Here is a 21,326-nt window from a genome sequence, read left to right as displayed (position 1 = left end):
TGGCCGGACAGTCCGACCTGCTCTGATACCACTAATGTAACACCATAAACCCCGCACATAATTTATTGCGTAAATTAAATATAAAATAAAACCACATAGGGCGTCAAGCATTCATAACATATATGACCTGCTCCGTAACATGAGTTTCAATAGTAAATTTCAATACACACATTTGTAATAAGGATGTTTACACGACATCCCACTTATCTGAATCATACCTGCGATGTTTACACGACATCCTTCTCATCTGATTGGTATTATGTATTCACATAATAAGACATTCATAACTTTTCACTGCATGCTCACTTCCATTTTAAAGTATCATCGCAGCGAAGTTATCATCATAATTATGGAAGATAAAACAAGTAATAACATCTAGTCTCAACTTCAATTTAATAATAAAATAAGAGAGTTGTAATCAATCAACTCAACATCTTAAGAATTCTCAACAACAAAATTAGTCTTATGACTTCAACATAATCACACATAAGGAATAAAATAAGCGTTTAACACAACCCAATATTACATGATCAGAGCAAGGCACCACTAGTAAAAGAGACAAAATAAAGAAGTAATCCAAGAGCTACCTTCCACTTACTTCAGCAGTACTACTCTTGAGTATCTGTACGATGCCCATGTAAAGGCAACAATCAAACAGAAGGGGTGAGAATTCATTTCAATAATAACAATATAGAATGAAGAATATAGTACAACATCTACACAATCATGCACAACAATATATCACATTCTTACATCCAAATCATAATCAACATCATACACGATAACATCTCAATTATCACCAACATCATACAAAACCACATCTCAATTATCATTAACATCATATGCAATAACATCTCATTCAACAACACATCAATAACAACCAATACAAATGCAACACTTATGCAATATACTTAACATCGACTCGACATGCATGTGGTACCAAATATGAACACTCAGGTTCATCTCACTCCATGGTCCCCACCATAGGATCGATTCCCTCTTAGAACCGGAGCACATCAAAATCGCTACCATCACCATAGGTAACACTTCACTAATCCCCCATAATAGGAATTAGCTAGTCGCATCCGATCCATCATAACGGGATCGAGGCTCACCAAAACTCGTTACCATCATTATAGGTAACGCTTCACTAATCCCCCATAATAGGAATTAGCTACTCGCACCCGTTCCATCATCATAGAATCAAGGCTCACCAAAATTAGACTGAAGCCCGTACACCAAGATGCATGACTCTCAAATAACATGCATTAACACAATAAGGTTCACCTAAAGGATCCCCACACACATCTCATCATTTACGCATCACACCATTCATCATGAAACAACCAATTCATGTTACCACATGAATAATATCAACAAACAACAACAACCCGTCAACACCTTAACATCATCGATATAACAACTTAATTATCACACAATAATATTACAACAATGCAACGATTCATTAACCAAACGTATAAACCAATACATTTATTAACATAGTAGGCATGTGAATATTTTTAAAACACATTAACAATCACTACTACGTTATAGGTCTGAGCGTTATCTTTCTAACGCTTTAAATGCCATCAAAATCGGATTTACGAAATGAAAGTTATGACCAAAATCGTCAGGATGTGTCAACAATTCCTTAACCTACCGTATGAACAAAAATTTCACCAACACAGTATGCATAAGAATAATACTCAATCTATTCACTTATCACCATCACATTATATCTCTTAGAGTCATCTTTCTAATGCTTTATACTCCAACCCAAAATGATTCACGAGTTGAAAGTTATGATCAAAACCGTGCACGAAGGCGTTACTAAAGAGTTGTTGTTCTCTAAAATTTCCAACACAATTTTTATCTTCTTCAACCCCCAAAACGTCACTGAAATAATCACCAAAATTATTTTATCCCTGAAACAAAGTTATAGCTCTCTATTTCAGTTATCCAACACTTCAAATGACACTCGATTTGGACTTACGGATTAAAAGTTATGACCAAAACGATTTCAACCAAAAAACACAAAAAAAGGCTCCCGCGCTGAGCGCGATCGGGACGGACAGAATGCAGAATTTTCTGCATTTTTCATCGTCGGAGGCCTTCCGGACCTACGATTTCGATTCCGTAAAAATTGAAATGCTTAGAAAATTACAACCCATGCAATACTCTAATTATCTAAAGTTAATTTACAATTTTAACACTATTAAATCATTTAAGCACGGTTTTAAGTATATGCCTAAAACCTTCGAAATTGCAACAATGGTGAATATAAGATCAATCATCAAAACAGAAAAATACATGGACATAAGGGATATGAAATTCATCACATAATCATCATATAACAGCCATCATAGCATCCAAATTCAAAATTATGAATCAAAATACTCAACCCTAAGGAGGTTAAAGGTTCCTCCGTTCTACCATTCTATCATACCCATTACTATTGGAACAAATTCCCACCCTTACCTGATCTCCTTGCAAAAATTCTGAATTGAAACCTTCACTCTCTTCCTTTGATCACCTTTCCTATTGCCTATTTGCTCATTTTTCTCAAATATCACGTAATGTGAAAATCCCCTAAACCTAGGTTCCTCTTAACTTTTTATTTTTAGGGTAAACTTTTCCAAATTACCAACTTGGCCCAAACTTAATTATCTCATATTCCTTCCTCCCACTAACTTTCTCAATTTCTTATTTTTGGCCCAATTATTCTATCTTCACTAATTAATATAATAAAAATAAATAAAACATTATTTTTAATCATCAAAATAATTCTAAATTATTCTACTTACTTCTATCATCTCTCTATACCCCCAACTCAAGGATACACACTCTGCCAACACCCAACCATAAAATAAATCATCAAAATCCATAATTCAAACAATTAAAATATAATAAAATATATAATAAAAAAAACAGAGTGTTACACCAATCATACAAATGAAAGCTATAAATAAAGAAGCACACTTTGATGGATAACATGGAACCCTTCAAGACTTGAGTTTATGTTAGAAAATACCTCCTATGTGAGGATATTTTCTAGGATAAAGCCCATTAATATAATTAGCTTAATGAAGAAAACTAAGATACTCTCATCACTGTTATTAGAACCTTTCATATTCCAACGGATAGTCAAGGAAGAAAAAAATTGAGAGGGTTTTGCGACTTACTTGGGTAGTTTCAACAGGTTGAAATATCACAAGAAATCTTTGACCAGTCATAACATAAAGGAAACCAAGATCTTCACCTTTCATGTGGGGTCTCATGGCCTAAACACAACACAATATTAATATTAACATAAACTCTACATACAAAAACTGGTTTGTTGATTGATACCAATAATCCTGCTTGTGTATTGGGAAACGGTAACACATTAAACAACAACACAAAATATATTAATAATTTTAGAAATAAATTCATATAGTATATAAACTTAGCATGTTCTATGGTCCAGCGCAACGAAAATGTGTCCCTCTTGGACTATCTTTGAGAACAACAACCTGACAGGAATAAAAAAAGGAAATTCATGACATAAATTATTACCATATTGCCTCATAGACTACCAAATGATTTTCCATCATGAACACTAATAGTTCATAGTTTATATATTAGAAATAATTACAGAGTTTCAGAGTACAACATGATACCTTAATACACACTTTAAGAGATGGAGTAACTTTCTCAAAATATGCAGTTAGTTGTTGCTTCAAAAGTATAGCTCTAGATTATCACGTAGAAGCCTAAAATCTTACTTTCTCAAGAGATGTAGTTAGTTGTTGCTTCAAAAATATAGCTATATATTTAACATAACATCAAATGATCAAGATATCAAAACACGAAGAGAAGAAAATCAAACAAACAAAGAATCAAAGTAGTGAAGTTGGTCGAATACAAAACCCTGAAAAATCACGATCAAGAGAAAAACAGTTAAAAAATTAGAAAAAAAAATGAAAGAAAAGGAAAGGTTACATGTTGTTCGTCTTGTTTTCGATTCTTCATCCCAGAATTAAGAGAGACGACATGAAGATCCATAGGAAGGAAGGAGAGAAAGAACCCCAACATACACAGACTCTTCCACTCCCAATTCAGAGCTTAATAATCACACACAAATTTTTACTCCTTAAAAATCACTTGCTATAACTTATTACTATTATATATGACCCCTATAAATACACCTTTTCTTAACCTAAAATAATTCAGATTAAAAAGTATATTTTCTTATTATCATATAAAACAAACACAAATTTTAAAAAAATATTTTCACAAATTCAAAAAGAAAAAGATTAACCTAAAAAAATGTTCTCACACATTTGAATATAAGTACCTCTTTAAAAAAGATAAAGAAACATTTGTATATGATACAAAATATTCAGAACATTCAAAACTCAATGCTTCAACTAAAAGGGGATATAAAAAGAATATTGATGTAAAAGATTGAACTTCTTACCACACCAATAACTCATATATGATTTTTCTTCTTCTTCGCTTGAAACGAAACCACAACCCACAAACAAATCTACATCTTCTTCGTTTGAAATTGAATCCACAACCCAAAAGCAGATCTCTATCTTTTTGTTCGCTTGAAATTAAAACAACAATTCGTAAACAGATTTATCGCTTGAACTTAGATATGGTTCTTCTTTGCTTTGACATTTGTATCCATTACTGAATCATCTGTATCTCCGTCATACGACTCATAAGTCGTGTTCTTATTCTTGCTCCTCGCGCTCTGGTTATGATGTTTTTGACTACACATCAGCCATTTAAAATCCGTCAAAAGAGTATAAGAGAGAAGAGAAAGAGAAAGAGAAGAAAGAGTAACACAGAAAGAGGAAAAAGAAAAGAGGGAGAACATGAAGAGAAGAAAGTGAAGAGGAAGAAAGGGGCATATTGAAAGAAGAGAGAAAAAAGGGGGGAAAGTGACCAAATGTAAGATTTTGGGAAGAAAGAAATTGAAATAGAACTACGTGACATCATCAATTAAAATAAACCTAACCATCAAAGGCATAATACAATAAGTATGTAGTTCAAATTGAACAATGTGACATCATTGATTACCAAAAATAATATTTGGACCAAAATTACCCTTATTGTGGTGAAATGATAGATTTATAGAAAAGGGCAAAATAGAGTTTTTCACAACATCTAATTTTCTTATATATATATATATATATATATATATATATATATATATATATATATATATATATATATATATATATATTATATATATATATATATATATGAACTATTCAAAAAAATTATGCTTATAGAAAACTCATTGAGGAGTGCTAGAAACACTCTTTTTTCAACACTTTCTCAAACATTCATTTTTTATTGGTTGAAACATGTGTGAGTCTCTAACTTTAAAAATAGGCCTCACATAAAGTGGTAGGACTCACACATGTTTCAACCAATGAGAACCAATGAGAGGATGTTATTAGTATTTTTCAAACTCATAATAATTTTTCAAAGCTACCTATTGTGAATACAAAATGTGTCTTTTATTCACTTCATTTAATGGCACATATCACATAAAAACTAAAAAAAATCTATAATATAAAAAGATTTAATACTATGGAAAATTAATTTTGCCTTAAAATTATATGCTAACGCTTATATAATTGAGTTAAAGCATGTCCAAATATTTTATCTTCTAACTCAATTTTGACTATTTTTTTTATTTTGAATCATTATTTTCTTTTTATACTCGTTTCTTCTCCATTATGTTGTCTCAATAATGCAAATTTTCTTGGGATAGCAAATTATTGATTCATTTTTAACCAAGTTTGTCATTTTGACTTCAATTAACTCAATCAACGCACCTTCCATCAATCCCTCACTCAAGTTGTCCTCATTCCCCTTTAAGTCATCATACACCGTTTATCCTTCATATTACTCTTCACCAAATCCTTTTGGCTTGGATTTTGTTTTTCGCTTCAGACTTGGTTTCGAGTTTGAAGTTATTCTTCCTTATTTACCATACAACTGGAGCTTTTCCACAATCTAATCAAGGTAAATTTTCATCAATTGTTACAAAAAAAATCTTTGTGGTTTAAGCTTTTTTTACTATGTAAATTAATTGAGAAATTTTATTTCAAAATTTCATATCATGTTTTCGCATCTTCTTTTCGGCCACATATATTGTGTTCAACTACTTTCTTACCACCATTTGTTATTTTAGAAAATTTTGTTTTCTATAGAAAAAGTATGTAATTGTTAGCCTGAAAATTCTAGCTGGATAAAGTCAACGAAGAATGTTAGAAAGTCAACAAATAATACTAGCTAAGTACGTTGAAAGATGTTAAGTATTGAAGAGTCTCGACGGAGGAGGCTTCAACTTATCAACCACGTCGACCCAAAACCGTTCGGTGAAGCATGGTAATCTTGGTTTAGAAGAATCTAAAGAGCATATCCATAAGACTATTATCACTTTCTCCTCTAAAAATGTCCAAAATTTCGAAAAAGGGATTTCAACAAAATTGTTAGATTCGACAAGGTCACCAGTTATCTAGGACATATAATATTTTACAAGTCCAAGTATTAGGTAAGTGAGGAAACACTTCAACAAACGCTATTAGATAGGATTGAAAGTAGTTGGGAAGTTCAAGTCATGTTGAAAGACGGTTATCATGGTCGATCTTTTAAATAGTGGGATTCATGGTCGATCATTTAGGGATTAACTGTTATCGACTATTATCTTTAGAGTAGTATAAATAACATATACATATATTCTATTCAAGGTCACAAAATTCATACATCTCTCTGTAGAACTGAAGCACCCGAGCCAAAGAGAGAAATAGTTTATGAGGAACATGTACGAGTATGCGTCACTTTCTTTAATTTTTCTTTGTTTCCTTAACTGAAACATTCTTATTTTAATGTCATTAACTTCACATTCTTATTTAATTTTATTTATTACACTTCTCATTCATTACCTTTATCCAAACTCTTCTGCAATTAAAGTTTCAGTTGTTTTTTGAGTTAATCTCACAAGCTAATCAAACTCGTGATCGTTCGCCAAAAACACCCACGAACAAATTTGCACACCCAGTGAGACACTTTTGTGCAATTTTCAAACTTTTTTCAGAAAGTGTTACATTTTCTCTACTAATCCTATGTTATAAGAGAATATTGGTATGTCTGGTTTTTATGCGTTTAAGAAGTGGCAAAGCCCTCGTTGAAATGGGAGGTTCAACAAAATACTTTTCCACCATAAAATAATCCCCTGGACATAGAACAATTTGTCGAATACATGGCTAGTAGTGCGGGAACTTCAAGTATTATTGGAGTAGCCGTCCTATTATAAGTCAAATATTCACTTCGACATTGATTCTAGGGGTGGGAGTTTTATTACCATTAGTGGCGAATACCCCAACTAACCATTGGGTTACTCAGGTCATTATAGGAGAATCGTGGCCTCCTTATGTCCCGAGTTTTATGCTACCTATAAGTGTTATAGATTGCTTATATGGCATGCTGACCACCATGATGATAGGTTTGCAAAGCCACGTTGCAAAGATAGCGTCACCGTTAAATCAACATTTGGTATCCGGATCTGCAACAAACAGCCCTGGTCGAGTGGTGTAACCACAGGTTATGCCAATGCTAACTAATATTTCCCTATTGTCCATGACGAAGTAGATGGATGAGAGTAACCATGAAATGGTTAACATGATAATGCAATAAATTGGGACTATGTTCAATCCTTTGATTCAAAATACTAACCATAGTTACTAGCAGTTAGGACATCAAATAGGTCAAATTGCTAACTTTTTAGGTGCTTAACGAGCATCAGTTCTGCAATTACCTAATAACCAAATACCACAACCAGCGATGCATGTCGAACCACCCATGCTCAGGGTAGTCGAAGGTAACGCGGACCACAATCATCCAAAAGTATTTATTGTAAATAGGAACCACGATGCTGACCAAGTCGTTAGAAACATCCAACTTAATAATTTTTCAAGGCAAAATAACATAGCTAATATGGTCGAACAAATTCTAGTCCAAAATGGCCTATATGTCGGTTTACATAGGCCAACATTTGTCTTTGCTCTATCCAAATATGTATTGTAGACAGAATTGCCAAGGGGTTGGAAAATCCATAAGTTTACTAGTCAGAGGTGGGAGACATAACAAATAACAAGAATTTAATGATGAAATTATTCCCAAGTTATCTAACTAAGAAGGCCTTTACGTGGTTCACCACATTTCCTCCACATTCCATATTTAATTGGAGTTAATTAGAAAGGGTGTTCCATGAACAATTTTATATAGGCCTATCTAAGATTAGCCTCAAGGAGTTAGCCAATGTGAGGCGAAAGGTGGCTGAATCAATAGATGATTATCTTAACAGGTTTAGGATAATGAATTCAATGTGCTTTACTTAAGTGCCTAGACATTAATTAGTCAAGTTAGCTGCATGAGGTCTAGACTATTCCATTAGGAGGAAAATAAACTCCCAGTACTTAAGAGATATGGTTTAAGTAGAAAATAAAGTTCGACAAGTTGAATGCTTGAAAGTTAAAAAATTCAGGTCGAGCAAATATCACAAAAAAGAGTAAGTCACTTATGTCAAAGTCGACGAGGTAGAAAACCCGTATGACATAGATTGCGACTATGTCGAAGAAAATGAGGTTAACGTGGCAATGTAAAGCCATAGCCTCTTTATGTATGTAAATTGCTAAAACCTTTGAACGAGAAAAATCATGTTGAGACTAAAAGTGAGAAGTTTGTCACGAAAATATACATGTTTGATATAACTAAGTGTGATAAAATATTTGATCTTTTAGTCTTTGATGGCCAAATCGTAATCCCTAAAGGGCTTAAGACGCCACCATTAGAGCAAAGAAAGAAAAAGGATTTTGTAAATTTCATAATTCCCTTGGTCAAAAAACTTCTCAATGTGTACTTTTCAGGGACCTGGTGCAGAACACCTTGAAAGACGGAAGACTAAAGTTTACAGATAAAAAGAAGCCTCAAGTAGAGGAGGATGTTGATGCCAAAGTCGAAGAGGCTTTGTTTTTTGATCCTGTAGACGTGCTGGTGGTCGATATGGCTGACTAAATCGACCGAATGAGGTCGAGGCCATATATGAAGAGCAAAAGAAGGAAACTTTCCCTAAAGCTAAGGAAAAACTCGTTGATTTTTGAACAAATGTAGGTTGGAAGACTCTGAGGTTATGCTCTGCCCACACTGTAATGTAGTTTCCGACTAAGAGGCAACCAATGAAATGGAAAACCCTTATCAGCAAACAAGAAATGATCGACAAGATAAATATGTAGAGTTTATCTTTAACAAAATGGGATGCCATAGAAAATTCAACAAGGCAGGACATACGCCTCTCCTTCCAGTGTCCCACCTAAGAAGTGGATTGTACCTACAGGGAGAACAACAACTGGAAGGGAAAAATGGAAGTTAATTAAGGTTGGTATGGTATCCTCGTATCAAGATAACTCCCAAACCTCTAAGAAGTACTTGTATACTTCCAAAAACTACATGGGAAAAAATACCATGACCAGAACACAGTGGAGAAGGCATTAACGAAAGAAGAAAGTTTCCTTCAAAGTAGGAGGTTTGAGCAAAAGTAGTCAAGCTATAAACGAAGCCCAGTCAACAAGAAGGCATGTCAAAAAAGGATTATTTCCTCCATTGCCACATGTAGCGAAAAATGAAGAGCCAAAGAGCAAAGTGGGTGAGGATGAGGAAATGGAAAGTGATGAGTTCGATTCAGGTTCTGACTTGAATTGGATATAATATGCAATATGATATCGGTGTTGTAGTTAGAATATGATACGGTCACATAGGTGATCAAAGAGGAGTGTGGACTGGCCGAGGAAATAGCGACCCAAAACCTTTGTGTTATTATGTGATGAATAATGACTATGTCGATAAGGACAATGCTATATAGGAAAAACCTGACATGTCAATGCAGCAACATCTAAAGCCTTTATATAAGGGTTAAAGTCAAAGGTGTCTGGATAAACAAGGTCCTGGTAGACTGCAGAGCCTACATTAATGTAATGACACATTCCTTACTTGGTAAGATTGGTAAGTATGATACGAATTTCAAGCCGAATAACATGGTCTTGTTAAATTACGTAGGAAAAACAGCAAGCCCTTGGGAGTTATCCAAGTAGACATGGTTGTAGGGACCACCACCAGACCTACTTTATGCGTGGTAATTCCAACTAAGACAAATCACAACTATGCAATATATAGGAAAAAATGATTCCATATATATTCAACCAAATATTTCCCTAATAAAGCTCCAGTTCATTATGATCTTACATCATAAATAATAAACAAAAACTTATCCCCAAAATTCTAATATCAATAGGATATTCGAACCTAATAAAATAAGCATGAAGTCCAATAATATTTTGTATCAAAATAAACTATTGAGAATGTTATTGCCCTCTTACTGATGGAATGATTGCTTGGTAAATATGACCTAATAAAATAGTCAAGAATCTATATATCCACCCGATGAGATAAGGGACATCTTCTTAGTAGACTAGCCAAAAGAATAACCTAATTTTTCACAGTTATTAATTCAACAATTAAGTCTAATACGGTATTCATTTATATATTAATTAAATTAATAATTAATATAATTATTATATTTATTTAATGTTGGAAATCTTGGAATGATGAAAACTTGGAGTGAAAATTAGAATGATTTATTGACTTTAAATGGATAATAAATGAGCACAAGTAAGAACTAATATGGAAGTGAATTTGAAAGGATTCATTTTAGTCTCGTATAGGAGGGAACACAAATATTAGTAGTGTATATATATATTCCAACTTGACCAAATGGGTTGGACCCCAACAAGTACCCAATTTTATAAAGGAGTGAGGACACACCATCAAGACATCTAAACACACACGCGCCTCGCTGTTTTCCGACCGTCTCGGCCCGATCTGGTCTAGATGAACTCATTTTTTTGGAACCCAAATTAGTGGAATTTAATTAATTTAATATTAATTAATTTTACCAATGGAAATTAATTATCTAATAATTGATTTCGTGAAAATTAATTAATGTTAATTAATTAACATTTATGACGTGTCACTCGTCAAAACCTAGTCTTAACCCAATTTTGACTGAATTTGACTTGCTCTCCAAGAATAAGTCAGAGTCTAACTTGCTCACCAAGCAAAAACGACCAGCAATGGTCTTGAAACATTCAACTCCCTCCCACGATTTTCACTCCACTCAGTTGAATCCCCTGCCTATAAATCGAATTCCTCGGTTCATTTGCAAATCACTCAAGATTTCAGAACCTTTCAAAATCTCTCTTCTCCCTCTAATTCTCTTCATCTTAAATTCTTGTTTCTGTTCTAGTTTTTAAGTGGCTTATCGCGCCATCAATGAATGGATTATTTCCAGATACTATGAGTGGTTTAAACACCATCTGAAGGTGTATCTCTTTGAACGATTCGTTACAGTGCAAGTTATAATTATGATTTTGAACGAGTTGTTTTATCCTGGAGTTGTCGTCAAAAATCGATCGCATTGCATAATTATTGGCAGTATGGTGAAACGTCTTATAGAAAGCGATTTAGTACGTGACTCGTCCCAATAGTTTTCTTTGTGGCAATTTTTCAAAATCGAAAATAACAATTTTAAGATGTTGCTTTAACTGCCATGACTACTAAGGAAGTTATCGATACTACTACAACCGCTGCTGTCTCTGATAAACCATTTAAGTTTTAAGGTTCTCACTTCAAACGTTGGCAAGCTATGATGGAATTTTTATTAACTTTAAAGAAGGTTTCCCATGTTATGACTGAGGATATCCTTGTTGCTCATTCTAGATCAAGTGAACTAACTAATGGTAAGACAATTGTGGATTTAGATGAGACTATCAACTCATATAATTATACTCTTCTGCTAAGGCTAAAGCATATGATTTTTACAGCTCAGGAAAAAGATTTCCATATGGAAAAATAATGATTATCTATGCAAGAATCACATTTTGAACAACCTTGTTGACGATCTTTACGATTACTATAATAATTGCAAGACTACTAAACAGTTATGGGAAGCTCTACAGAAGAAATATGATACTAAAGAAGCATATGCAAAGAAATATGATATCACTGTTACTTGAACTATAAGATGGTGGATGAAAGGTCCGTGGAATCTCAAAGCCATAGAATTTAGAAAATTGCTCATGAAATGATAACTGAAGGTGTGCCCCTCGATGAACAATTTCAGATTGTTGCTATAATTGACAAACTGCCCCCAATTGGAAAAACTTCAAAAATTTGCTTCGACATAAAACTAAAGAATTTTCAATCGAGAGTCTAATTACTCGTCTCCGAATTAAAGAGGAATCTGGGAAATAGGATCCGAAAGATGAAATCTTAGTTGTTTCAAACAACAATAAAAAAATTGGTGTGGTTTTGAAGCCTACAGACAGACCATTAAAGAATCAGAACCACAATGTTGTGAACCAAATTAAGACTGGGAATCCCTATAGGGCCTATTCTGCTTTGATTTCTAGGCAGCAACCACCACCTTAAAGAAACGACGCTTTGACATTCGTTTGTTTTAAAATTATGGAAAGACGGGTCATATGGATAAGAGATGTAAGAGCGGGCCTAAACCTATTGTTGGCTCTATTGTTGGCTCAAATGCTCAGGTTAACCCGACTGATGAGCAATTCATTGTTATGATCACTGAAATCAACATGGTTGGTGGATCTGATGGTTGGTGGATAGACATCGGTACCTCTCGTAATGTCTGTTATGATTGTGCTATATTAAAAACATACGCAAATGTTGGAGATAAGAAAATGTTGTTGGAAGATGCTCACACCATTAATGTTGCTGAAATTTACCTTCGGAAAGACTTTGATCCTGAAGGATGTCATGCACGTCCCTGGAATTAGGAAGAATTTTGTTTCTGGTTTTCTTTTAAATAAGGTAGGGTTTAGTCAAACTATAGGGGAAGATTTGTAAACAATCACTAAGAATGATATTTTTGTTGGGAAAGAGTACGCCATAAATGACATGTTTAAGTTGAACGTTAATTTGAATAAAATTTCTCCTTTTGTTTACTCTTTGTGTTATTTTAATATTTGGCATGCTAGACTTTGCCACGTTAATGAGCGAGTTATTTCTAATGCAAACAACTTAGGCCTAATCCTTAAATTAAATGACAATGATTCAAATACATGTGAATATTGTACTCAAGCTAAAATAACTAAGACTTCACATAAATCAATTATTAAAGAATCTGACCCCCTAGATCTTATACACTATGATATATGTGAATTAGATGGAACTTTAACTAGAAATAGTAAATGTTATTTTATCACTTTTATTGATAATTATTTTGATTATACTTATGTATACATAATGAAGAATAAAAGTGAAGCGTTTGACATGTTTAAGATGTATGTAACTGAAATTGAGAATCAACTTAGTAAGAAGATTAAGAGACTTCATAGTGATATGAGAATTGAATATGACTCTAGGTTATTTAATGATTTTTATAAATAAAAACATGGAATTGTACATGAAACGACTGCTCCATATTTTCCTGAAATGAATGGTAAAGCAAAAAGAAAGAATAAAACTCTTACTAACTTGTTGTTGCAATTATGGTGAATTTTGGTTCTATGTCTCACTGGTGGGGAAAATTTTTATTGAATGTTTGTTATGTCCTGAATAGAGTTTCCAAATCAAAAGGTAAGATATCTCCTTATGAGATATTAAAGAAAAGACAACCAAACTTGTCTTATTTGAGAACTTGGGACTGTCTGGCTTTTTCCAGAATTCTGGATCCGAACGAGTTAAACTCGCCAGTAGAGCCTATGAATGTGTATTCATTGGGTATGCAGTAAACAGTAAGGCATATAGGTTTTATGACATGCAAAAGTGATCATATAATCAAATGACGTTGAATCCTATGAATACAAATTTTCTTTCAAATTGAGAAAGAGTGGGACACTCAATCGAGTCACATTCTTGTGATAAGAAGCACAAAAAGCAACGACAATGTAGAAACAAAACTTTGATGAAGTAAAAGAGTAAGAGTTGCTACAAACTATGGGCCTGATTATGCAACTTATAATGTAAAAGAAGATCTAATAAATCTTCAAGAAGCCTTGTCATCTCTGGAGGCAGATTTATGGCAAGAAACTATTAATGATGAGATAAAATCTCTAGAATCTAACAAGACTTGACACTTAGTAGACTAGCCTCCTAATTGTAAACCAATCAATTGTAAACGAGTTTTGAAAAAGAAACTAGAACCTGATGAAACTACTGATAAATAAAAGGTCCGCCTTATAGCCAAGGGTTTTAGACAAAGAGAAAATATAGATTTCTTTGACACTTTTTCTCCGGTCACTAGAATTACATCCATTAGGGTACTTATTTCAATAGCTGTTATTTATAGCTTAATAGTACACCAAATAGATGTTAAAACAACTTTTTTTTAATGATGACTTAGAAGAAGAAATCTATATGGAACAACCGGAAGGATTTGTCATCCATGGACAAGAAAACAAGGTCTGTAAATTAGACAAGTCTTTGTATGGACTAAAACAAGCTCCTAAGCAATGACATGAAAAGTTTGATAACCTAATGATATCAAATGGGTACAAAGTGAATGAAAGTGACAAATGTGAATCCCAATTTTCGCTCCCAGTAATGGGCCTGAAACTTTCAACTTCCTCCCACGATTTTCAGTCCACTTAGTTGAATCTCTTACCTATAAATACAGTTCCTCAGTTCATTTGCAAATCACTCCAGATTTTTAAACCTTTTGGAATCTCTCTTCTCCCATTCATTCTCTTCATCTCAAATTATTTCTTTTGTTCTAGTTTTTGAGTGGTTTATCGCGCCATCAACGATTGGATTATTTCCAAATTCTACGAGTGATTTAAACACCATCTGAACGTGTATATCTTCAAACGATTCATTATAGTGCATGTGATAATCGTAATTTTGAACGGACTATTTTATTTTGGAGATGTCGTCGAAACTTGACTGCATTGCATAGTTATTGACAATACGACGAAACGTCTAAAAGAAAACGACCTAATACGCGACTCGTCCCAATAATTTTCTTTGTGACAGTTTTTTAAAATCGAAAACAACATTTAATAATTAATTAAAGGAAATCCATAAAATTTTAACATGAGAACCAAATTAAGAGCTCTATCTTATTTTGTAAATGGACAAAATAGAGTGACAGCACACTTACAATACTAAGACAAGAATTAAGACAATAATATTATTTTGTAACAAATTTACTATTGAAGAACATGTTACGGCACAGTACTCAATCATTTGGCATATTTTCAAGCATCCCTTACTTTTCCAATTCTCAAATATACTTGAAACTTAGCAATCTTTTGTCCATCATCACCCCAAGCAAGTTTGAATTCTTCAATAACCTCATCCTTAAGAAGCTCAACTCCTTTCTTCTTTGATGTCTGATAAGCTGATCTTGATCTAATATAATTCAAGAAATCATCAACATCCATCACAGTCTCACCCTCAAACTCAAACGGTCCCGTATGATCAACTCCTTCCACAGGATCAAATGGAAACTCAATACTTCTATAATTATCCTCAAGTAACTCACGTCTTGGATCCCAATAAGGCTTTGCATCAAGAGAATATAACTTATTGTGCATAGCATCAACCGCATCATTAACTCTTGGTGAAGTGTAACACCAACTAGCAATGACACCATGGGGTTTCTTGAGAACCCAGTTGACTTGTTTGTAGAAAGATGAGAGGTCAAACCAGTGAAGGGCTTGAGCAATGGTGACAAGGTCTATGGTTCCTTGAGATGACACCATTTGTTCAAGCTCAGTCATGGACATGGTTGATGGGGTGTGTTGGTATCGTATGTTAGGAAGTTTGGTCGCAAATTCAAGCTGTTTCTCACTAGCATCTGTAGCAATAACATTCTTGTACAAAGTAGTTAACTGAAATCACAAATTATTTTTTGTCAGAGAAATGTTCTATAAAAGAAGATCTACTAAAATATGGTTTTGAGAAGAGAGACTCACAGATTTAGCAGCTTGGCCGGTTCCGGTGGCAACATCCCAAGCAAGATTGTGAGAGAGAGTCTTAGAAGCTATGAATTGAAAGAGCTGTGGTGGATAACTTGGTCTTGCATCTGCATATTCTTTTCCCTGGTTCACAAAATGTTCTGCCATATATATTATCTTCTGTAGCTGTATAATTTTCTTGATAGCAATACTTAGATCAATTCAACTTTTGCTTCTTTCCTACCTAATGCACTCGCACTATATATTTATGATGGTCAGACCTTCGCTGGCATGCACATGAAAATGGTGTGGGAAGCTTTGAAGTGTATGGGCCCATTTCATGATTAAAATATCTTACTAGTACTATTATTTTAGTCAAACGCTTTAATGACACAAGATATTCTTTTTTAGTTAAGTTTTGTTTTTATTTTCATAAAATATTTTCTTTAAAGAATGATATTCTTAAAAAAAATATATCAATATTTTTTATCTCTCCTGCAATTTAGCGACGATTTTTAAAATAAAATCAACGATGATTTTTACGACGATTTATTATTTACTCCCTCCATCTCATATAAAGTGTCTCATTAAAAAAAAATTACGTTTCAAAATAAATGTTCTTTTAAAATATCAATACAATATTTATTATTTTTTTTCCACTGCTATACCCCTATTTACTAACTTTCATTTTTTTCAACCACTCCACTAACTATAATAAATAAGGGTATTTTAGTAAATGATAATAATTTTATCATTAAAATCAACAAATCTAATCATTTTCTTAAGAACCGCGCAGACTTCAAATAAAACACTTATTATGAGACGGAGGGAGTAGCAATTAGCGACAGTTTTAACGATGTTTTTAGTATTAGGAACAAAAAGTGTGGATGAAAATTTTTAGACAGACCATTCTTTGAAAGAAATACTTTGAGAAACTAAAATCAAAATTTGAGATATTTAAGAGGATTAGAAACATATTTAACCTTTAAAATTTAAATATGTTGAGATTCAAATGCATTATCTGACATAACTTGTCACATTTGAATTATTGTGAAAGTTTAAGTTCATCGTACCGAATCCACCCGTATTTGAAATAATTTGCATGCATGCTCGATTTAAGAGTATATTAAGAGTATAAGTAAACACGAAAAAATATGTTTTAAGAGATTAAAAGATATAGTTTTATTTATGCAAATATTTACAAAGATCGGCTAATCAAGTATTCTAAGTTTTCTGACTCAAAAAAATTGAATGCGTAAAAGATTTCAATATATCTTTTTATAGTAAAAGGATGGATGACTACAGACTTCAAAATAAAATTAAACGAACATATACTTTATATAAAGATAATGATCCACATGACTTTCAATAACTACAAGACGACAAACCCTAAAACATAACGATAATTAAAAGTATGACTCACATAGTCTAATAATGAAAAAGGATAAAAACTAATAATTCAAAAGAAATACGGTTGAGAAATAATTTTGGGCAACCAACAAAAGAAGAGAAACCCATGTGGACTAAAATAATGTTAATGATCCTTATTTTCATGTTGACTAGAGTAATCTTGATGATTTTTATCTTTATGTTAACTAGAGTAATCATGATGATCCTTATCTTGATGCTAATTAGAGTAATTTTGATGCTCCTTATCTTCAAAGATCTAGTATTTTATAACAGTCATCTTCATTAACATTATTTGAAATGTTGGAGGCACTGTCACTTTCTGATAATATCGATATTACTTGTTTAATCTTGCTTAAAAATCATCTATGGTAAGAGGTAGTGGATAATAAAGCTAATAATTTGGAACGATCCATATGAAAAGATGAGTCTGATTTAGTAACAAGGGTATTTTTGCAGAGCCCTAGATACGCTTTAAACCAACTATCTAATCTTGATAGAAAAAGTAATTCTGGATTGAACTTCGACCACCATTTGATAGAAAATTTTCTAGTTAATTGGGAGGAAGAAGAACCTTCTCAAAGTAATTCAGTAGAAAACTCCCAGAGGAGATCCAATTAATTTTATAAAAAAACCACAAAAGCATAATAGAGATTTAGATTTAGGACAAGTTGTTTTATCTTAAAAATCTAACAGAGCCTTTGCGACATAAATTGAGAAAAGTTCTCAAAGTTGGTCCAATAACTTGAAACTATTGGACAAATCAACTGAAAAAATTAACAGAGATCTTGTTAAATCAAGTATGGTTAAAAAGCTCAATAAACAAAAAATTGAACCAGACGTCCATATAATCAAAGTAAGAATAATATTTAGGAGTAAAGGAAAAAACCAATCAGAAGGAGATAAAACCTTAATAATCTTAAATTTGGAAAACTTAATCTTATTTTGTTCTTTATGGGTAAGGGATATGGATTCAGAGTCCACTAGGATAAAATTGTAAAAAAAAATAATTTTAAATTGATCTTTAGGGAGAAAGATAAATCCAGGAATACAAATCTCAAAATATTTTTGCACTAATGAGGTGTTTGGAGGATAGTAAAGTGTCTCTAAAGATAAAATTGAAATTGATAGATCTTTAGTAACCCAAGATGATTTTGGTAATGAATAAGGAGGTGTGTAAATGACTAATTTAGATGGGTAAATATTTTGATTGGGTAATGTACTAGTAATTTGAGAGGTAAAAGTGTAATACCTCAAAATTTTCCCCCTTCATTCATGCATTCATTTTTAGGTCATTTAACATTTCATATTGCATTTCATCATGTCAATCAGAATTAGATCCAAGAAGCTTGAATATCATCCAAGGCACTTTGTGAGTCCTATCTGGGTGATCAGTCAACACAAGGGAATGGCTTGAGATACTTCCAACATGTTCAAATGGGGTCTATTCATCAGTCAAAATGTTAATCTTGAAGGAGCAAAAGTTTGTTCATGAACTGTCATGCTCGCTAGGCGAAGCCCACGCGTTTCGAAAAAAAAATAACGGAAAAAAACGAAAAACGAAAAGCGAAAAAAAAAATAAAAAAATTAAAAAATAAAAGAAAAATCTTGGACTTGGACCTCTCTCTTTTTGAGCCCACAAAGTTACAAAAATCAGGTTATAAATTCTAGACTTCCATCTCCCAAGAAACCCTGGGGAAAAAGATAGTGAGAGAAGAGCTAACAGAGTTCAGAGCAACCTCCAGAGACTGAAAGGAACTCATCTGCAAAGGGCCAATTCCATCTCATATAAACCCTCAGATTGCTTTGCAAACCCAACCGGGCAATTCAATTTCATTCGACCTCTCCAATCAGGTTTGCCCTATTTCTATTACTCTATGCTTTCAATTTGAATGCTCTGAATGTATGAGGTATTATCGTTAGGTTTTGCATGTGGGCACATGTTTTAGTATGTATGTCATGTCTTGATGTGTGGATCCTTGCCCCTGACTTTGAATTTTGATACCCTTTTGATGCATGTGTTTAACAAGAGGTTTATGCCTCCTATCCTTGGTTGCTTTTTGTGAGCTTTTTGTGAATTTTAATGGCATGATTCATGTGGTTACAGTTTTGATTTGGGGCAACTCTTGATTGCGCCCCATCTTGTCACTCTAACCTGTTTGTTGAGTTTTTTGTGAGGGCTCACATGACTCCTGAAAGGATAGCTTGCTTGGCATTCCACTTTATTTGTGGGATACCACCTGGAGGTTTATTCCGACTACCTGTACTGACTCGCTTTCTTTGATGGTGCTAGCTTGAGAGATCTCTGGGTTTCTTGCTTCTTTAGCTGTTATTACTTCGGATCTTTATCCGTGTGGTAGATCTCTTGATCCCTTTACCTTTCCCGCATTTTACCGCTTTCCTAGCTGGAAGACCTCAACAGGAGGCAATGTTTTCTTTTGTTTGTTTACTTTTGTTCCCAAAGACCTCCAAGAAGAGGCATCAGTGCTAAAGACCTCCATGAAGAGGCAATTTACGGATAAAAGGGATTAATAATCAATCCCCCGTTATTCAGTGTGTCGTTCTTTATGCTCGCACTACGTGTTGATGCTTCAGAACAAAAGCCCAAGATCTTTTGTCCGGTCAGTCAGTGGAGAGGGTTCCACCTTTCTGAATCCCCACTTTTTGTCATAAGCTCACCCTGTCCAGGGTTAAGAGCTATGAGGTCTTATCCTCATTACCCTTTTAATCTGCTCACCCTGACGTTCAATGTCAGTGGTTAAGAGCCCATTTGATTACTTATTCCATGGCTTGTTTGTCGAGGTTGATATGACCCCTCTTGACTAAAGCCCTACCCATGTATGTTTGGGCCCCCTTGTTGACGTGTTTACTTTAAGATACATGTTTTGTATGGTGTGATTGTTTCCCCATAAGATTTCTAGGCTTTGTACAGTCTCTCGTTTGCATGTCAATTAAGGTAGCATTGTTCCTTCGTCTAGGACTTCCTTTTTTGCATGAGCATTCCTAAAACACCCCAACTCATTGATTTTTCTTCTCCTAAGAACACATTTACTCCTTCTACGACAGGCGATTAAGTCTCCAAAGGTCGAGCATCCGGTAGATTGCGTAGTCACGTCGTTCACCCAAAAACACAACCCTTAACCCGTAGGTAGCCGAACTACGGCTTGCTCTGATTCTCATTCCAGATGAGATACGTAGGCATAAGTCGCGATGTCTTAGCGAGCACACTCCTCTTTAACCCCTAGGTAGCCGAGCTACGAAGACTCTGATTCTCATATTCAGATGAGATACGTATGCAGTGGATGTGACATCTGTGCGAGTCATTTTCTTTTGACCCCCCTTTTAGTAAGTAGTACATTAGATATACACGCACCCTTTAGACAAGAACAACAAAAGTGGATCCCGTAGAGTACTACGGATGCGTAGGGGTGCTAATACCTTCCCTTCGCATAATCGGCTCCCGAACCCAAGACTTGGTTGCCAGACCTTGTCTTTTCCTTTCCTTTTTCCAAGTTTACTTCGAGCGTTTCCTTTCCCTCCTTTGGGATGAATAACGCGCGGTGGTGACTCTTCTGTCATTTCTTTCTCGCCGGTTGTTTTTTTCGCATTCCTTTTCTCAGGTTGCGACAAAAAGCTAATGTTGTTAAGTAACTAGAGTTAATAGTTGTCATGGAAGTAAATATAATAGGAGAGATAATTTTGGAAACAAAAGATGGAGAATCTAAACTTATTTCTTTGTCTTTTTGAACTTTAATTGGAGGGTCATAATCATTTCTGGGATCGACTGATTTTTAATTTACTCATGTTTTTCTTGTAAAAATTCTCTGGTTAAAAAATTTGGTAATGAATTTTTAATGCTTGATTTCAATATCAAAATAA

General features: G+C 33.8%; 1 protein-coding gene and 1 long non-coding RNA gene across 2 annotated transcripts; both read right to left on the bottom strand.

Annotated features, from left to right (window-relative positions):
- Positions 1-376: 376 nt before the first annotated feature.
- Positions 377-4,159, bottom strand: LOC127126327 (uncharacterized). The gene is made up of 3 exons (XR_007804953.1): positions 3,982-4,159; positions 3,183-3,281; positions 377-622 (listed from the first exon to the last, which is right to left on the bottom strand). It is a non-coding gene; the product is annotated as an uncharacterized LOC127126327 (long non-coding RNA).
- Positions 4,160-15,167: 11,008 nt separating this feature from the next.
- LOC127126326 (uncharacterized) lies at positions 15,168-16,308 on the bottom strand. The gene is made up of 2 exons (XM_051055237.1): positions 16,059-16,308; positions 15,168-15,974 (listed from the first exon to the last, which is right to left on the bottom strand). The coding sequence occupies exons 1-2, from the start codon at positions 16,206-16,208 to the stop codon at positions 15,339-15,341; spliced, it is 786 nt and encodes a 261-aa protein (XP_050911194.1). The 5' UTR covers positions 16,209-16,308; the 3' UTR covers positions 15,168-15,338.
- Between the last annotated feature and the right edge of the window lie 5,018 nt (positions 16,309-21,326).

This window comes from Lathyrus oleraceus, chromosome 3, assembly GCF_024323335.1.
Source record: "Lathyrus oleraceus cultivar Zhongwan6 chromosome 3, CAAS_Psat_ZW6_1.0, whole genome shotgun sequence".
NCBI lineage: Eukaryota > Viridiplantae > Streptophyta > Magnoliopsida > Fabales > Fabaceae > Lathyrus > Lathyrus oleraceus.
This window is presented reverse-complemented; position numbering and strand designations above follow the sequence as displayed.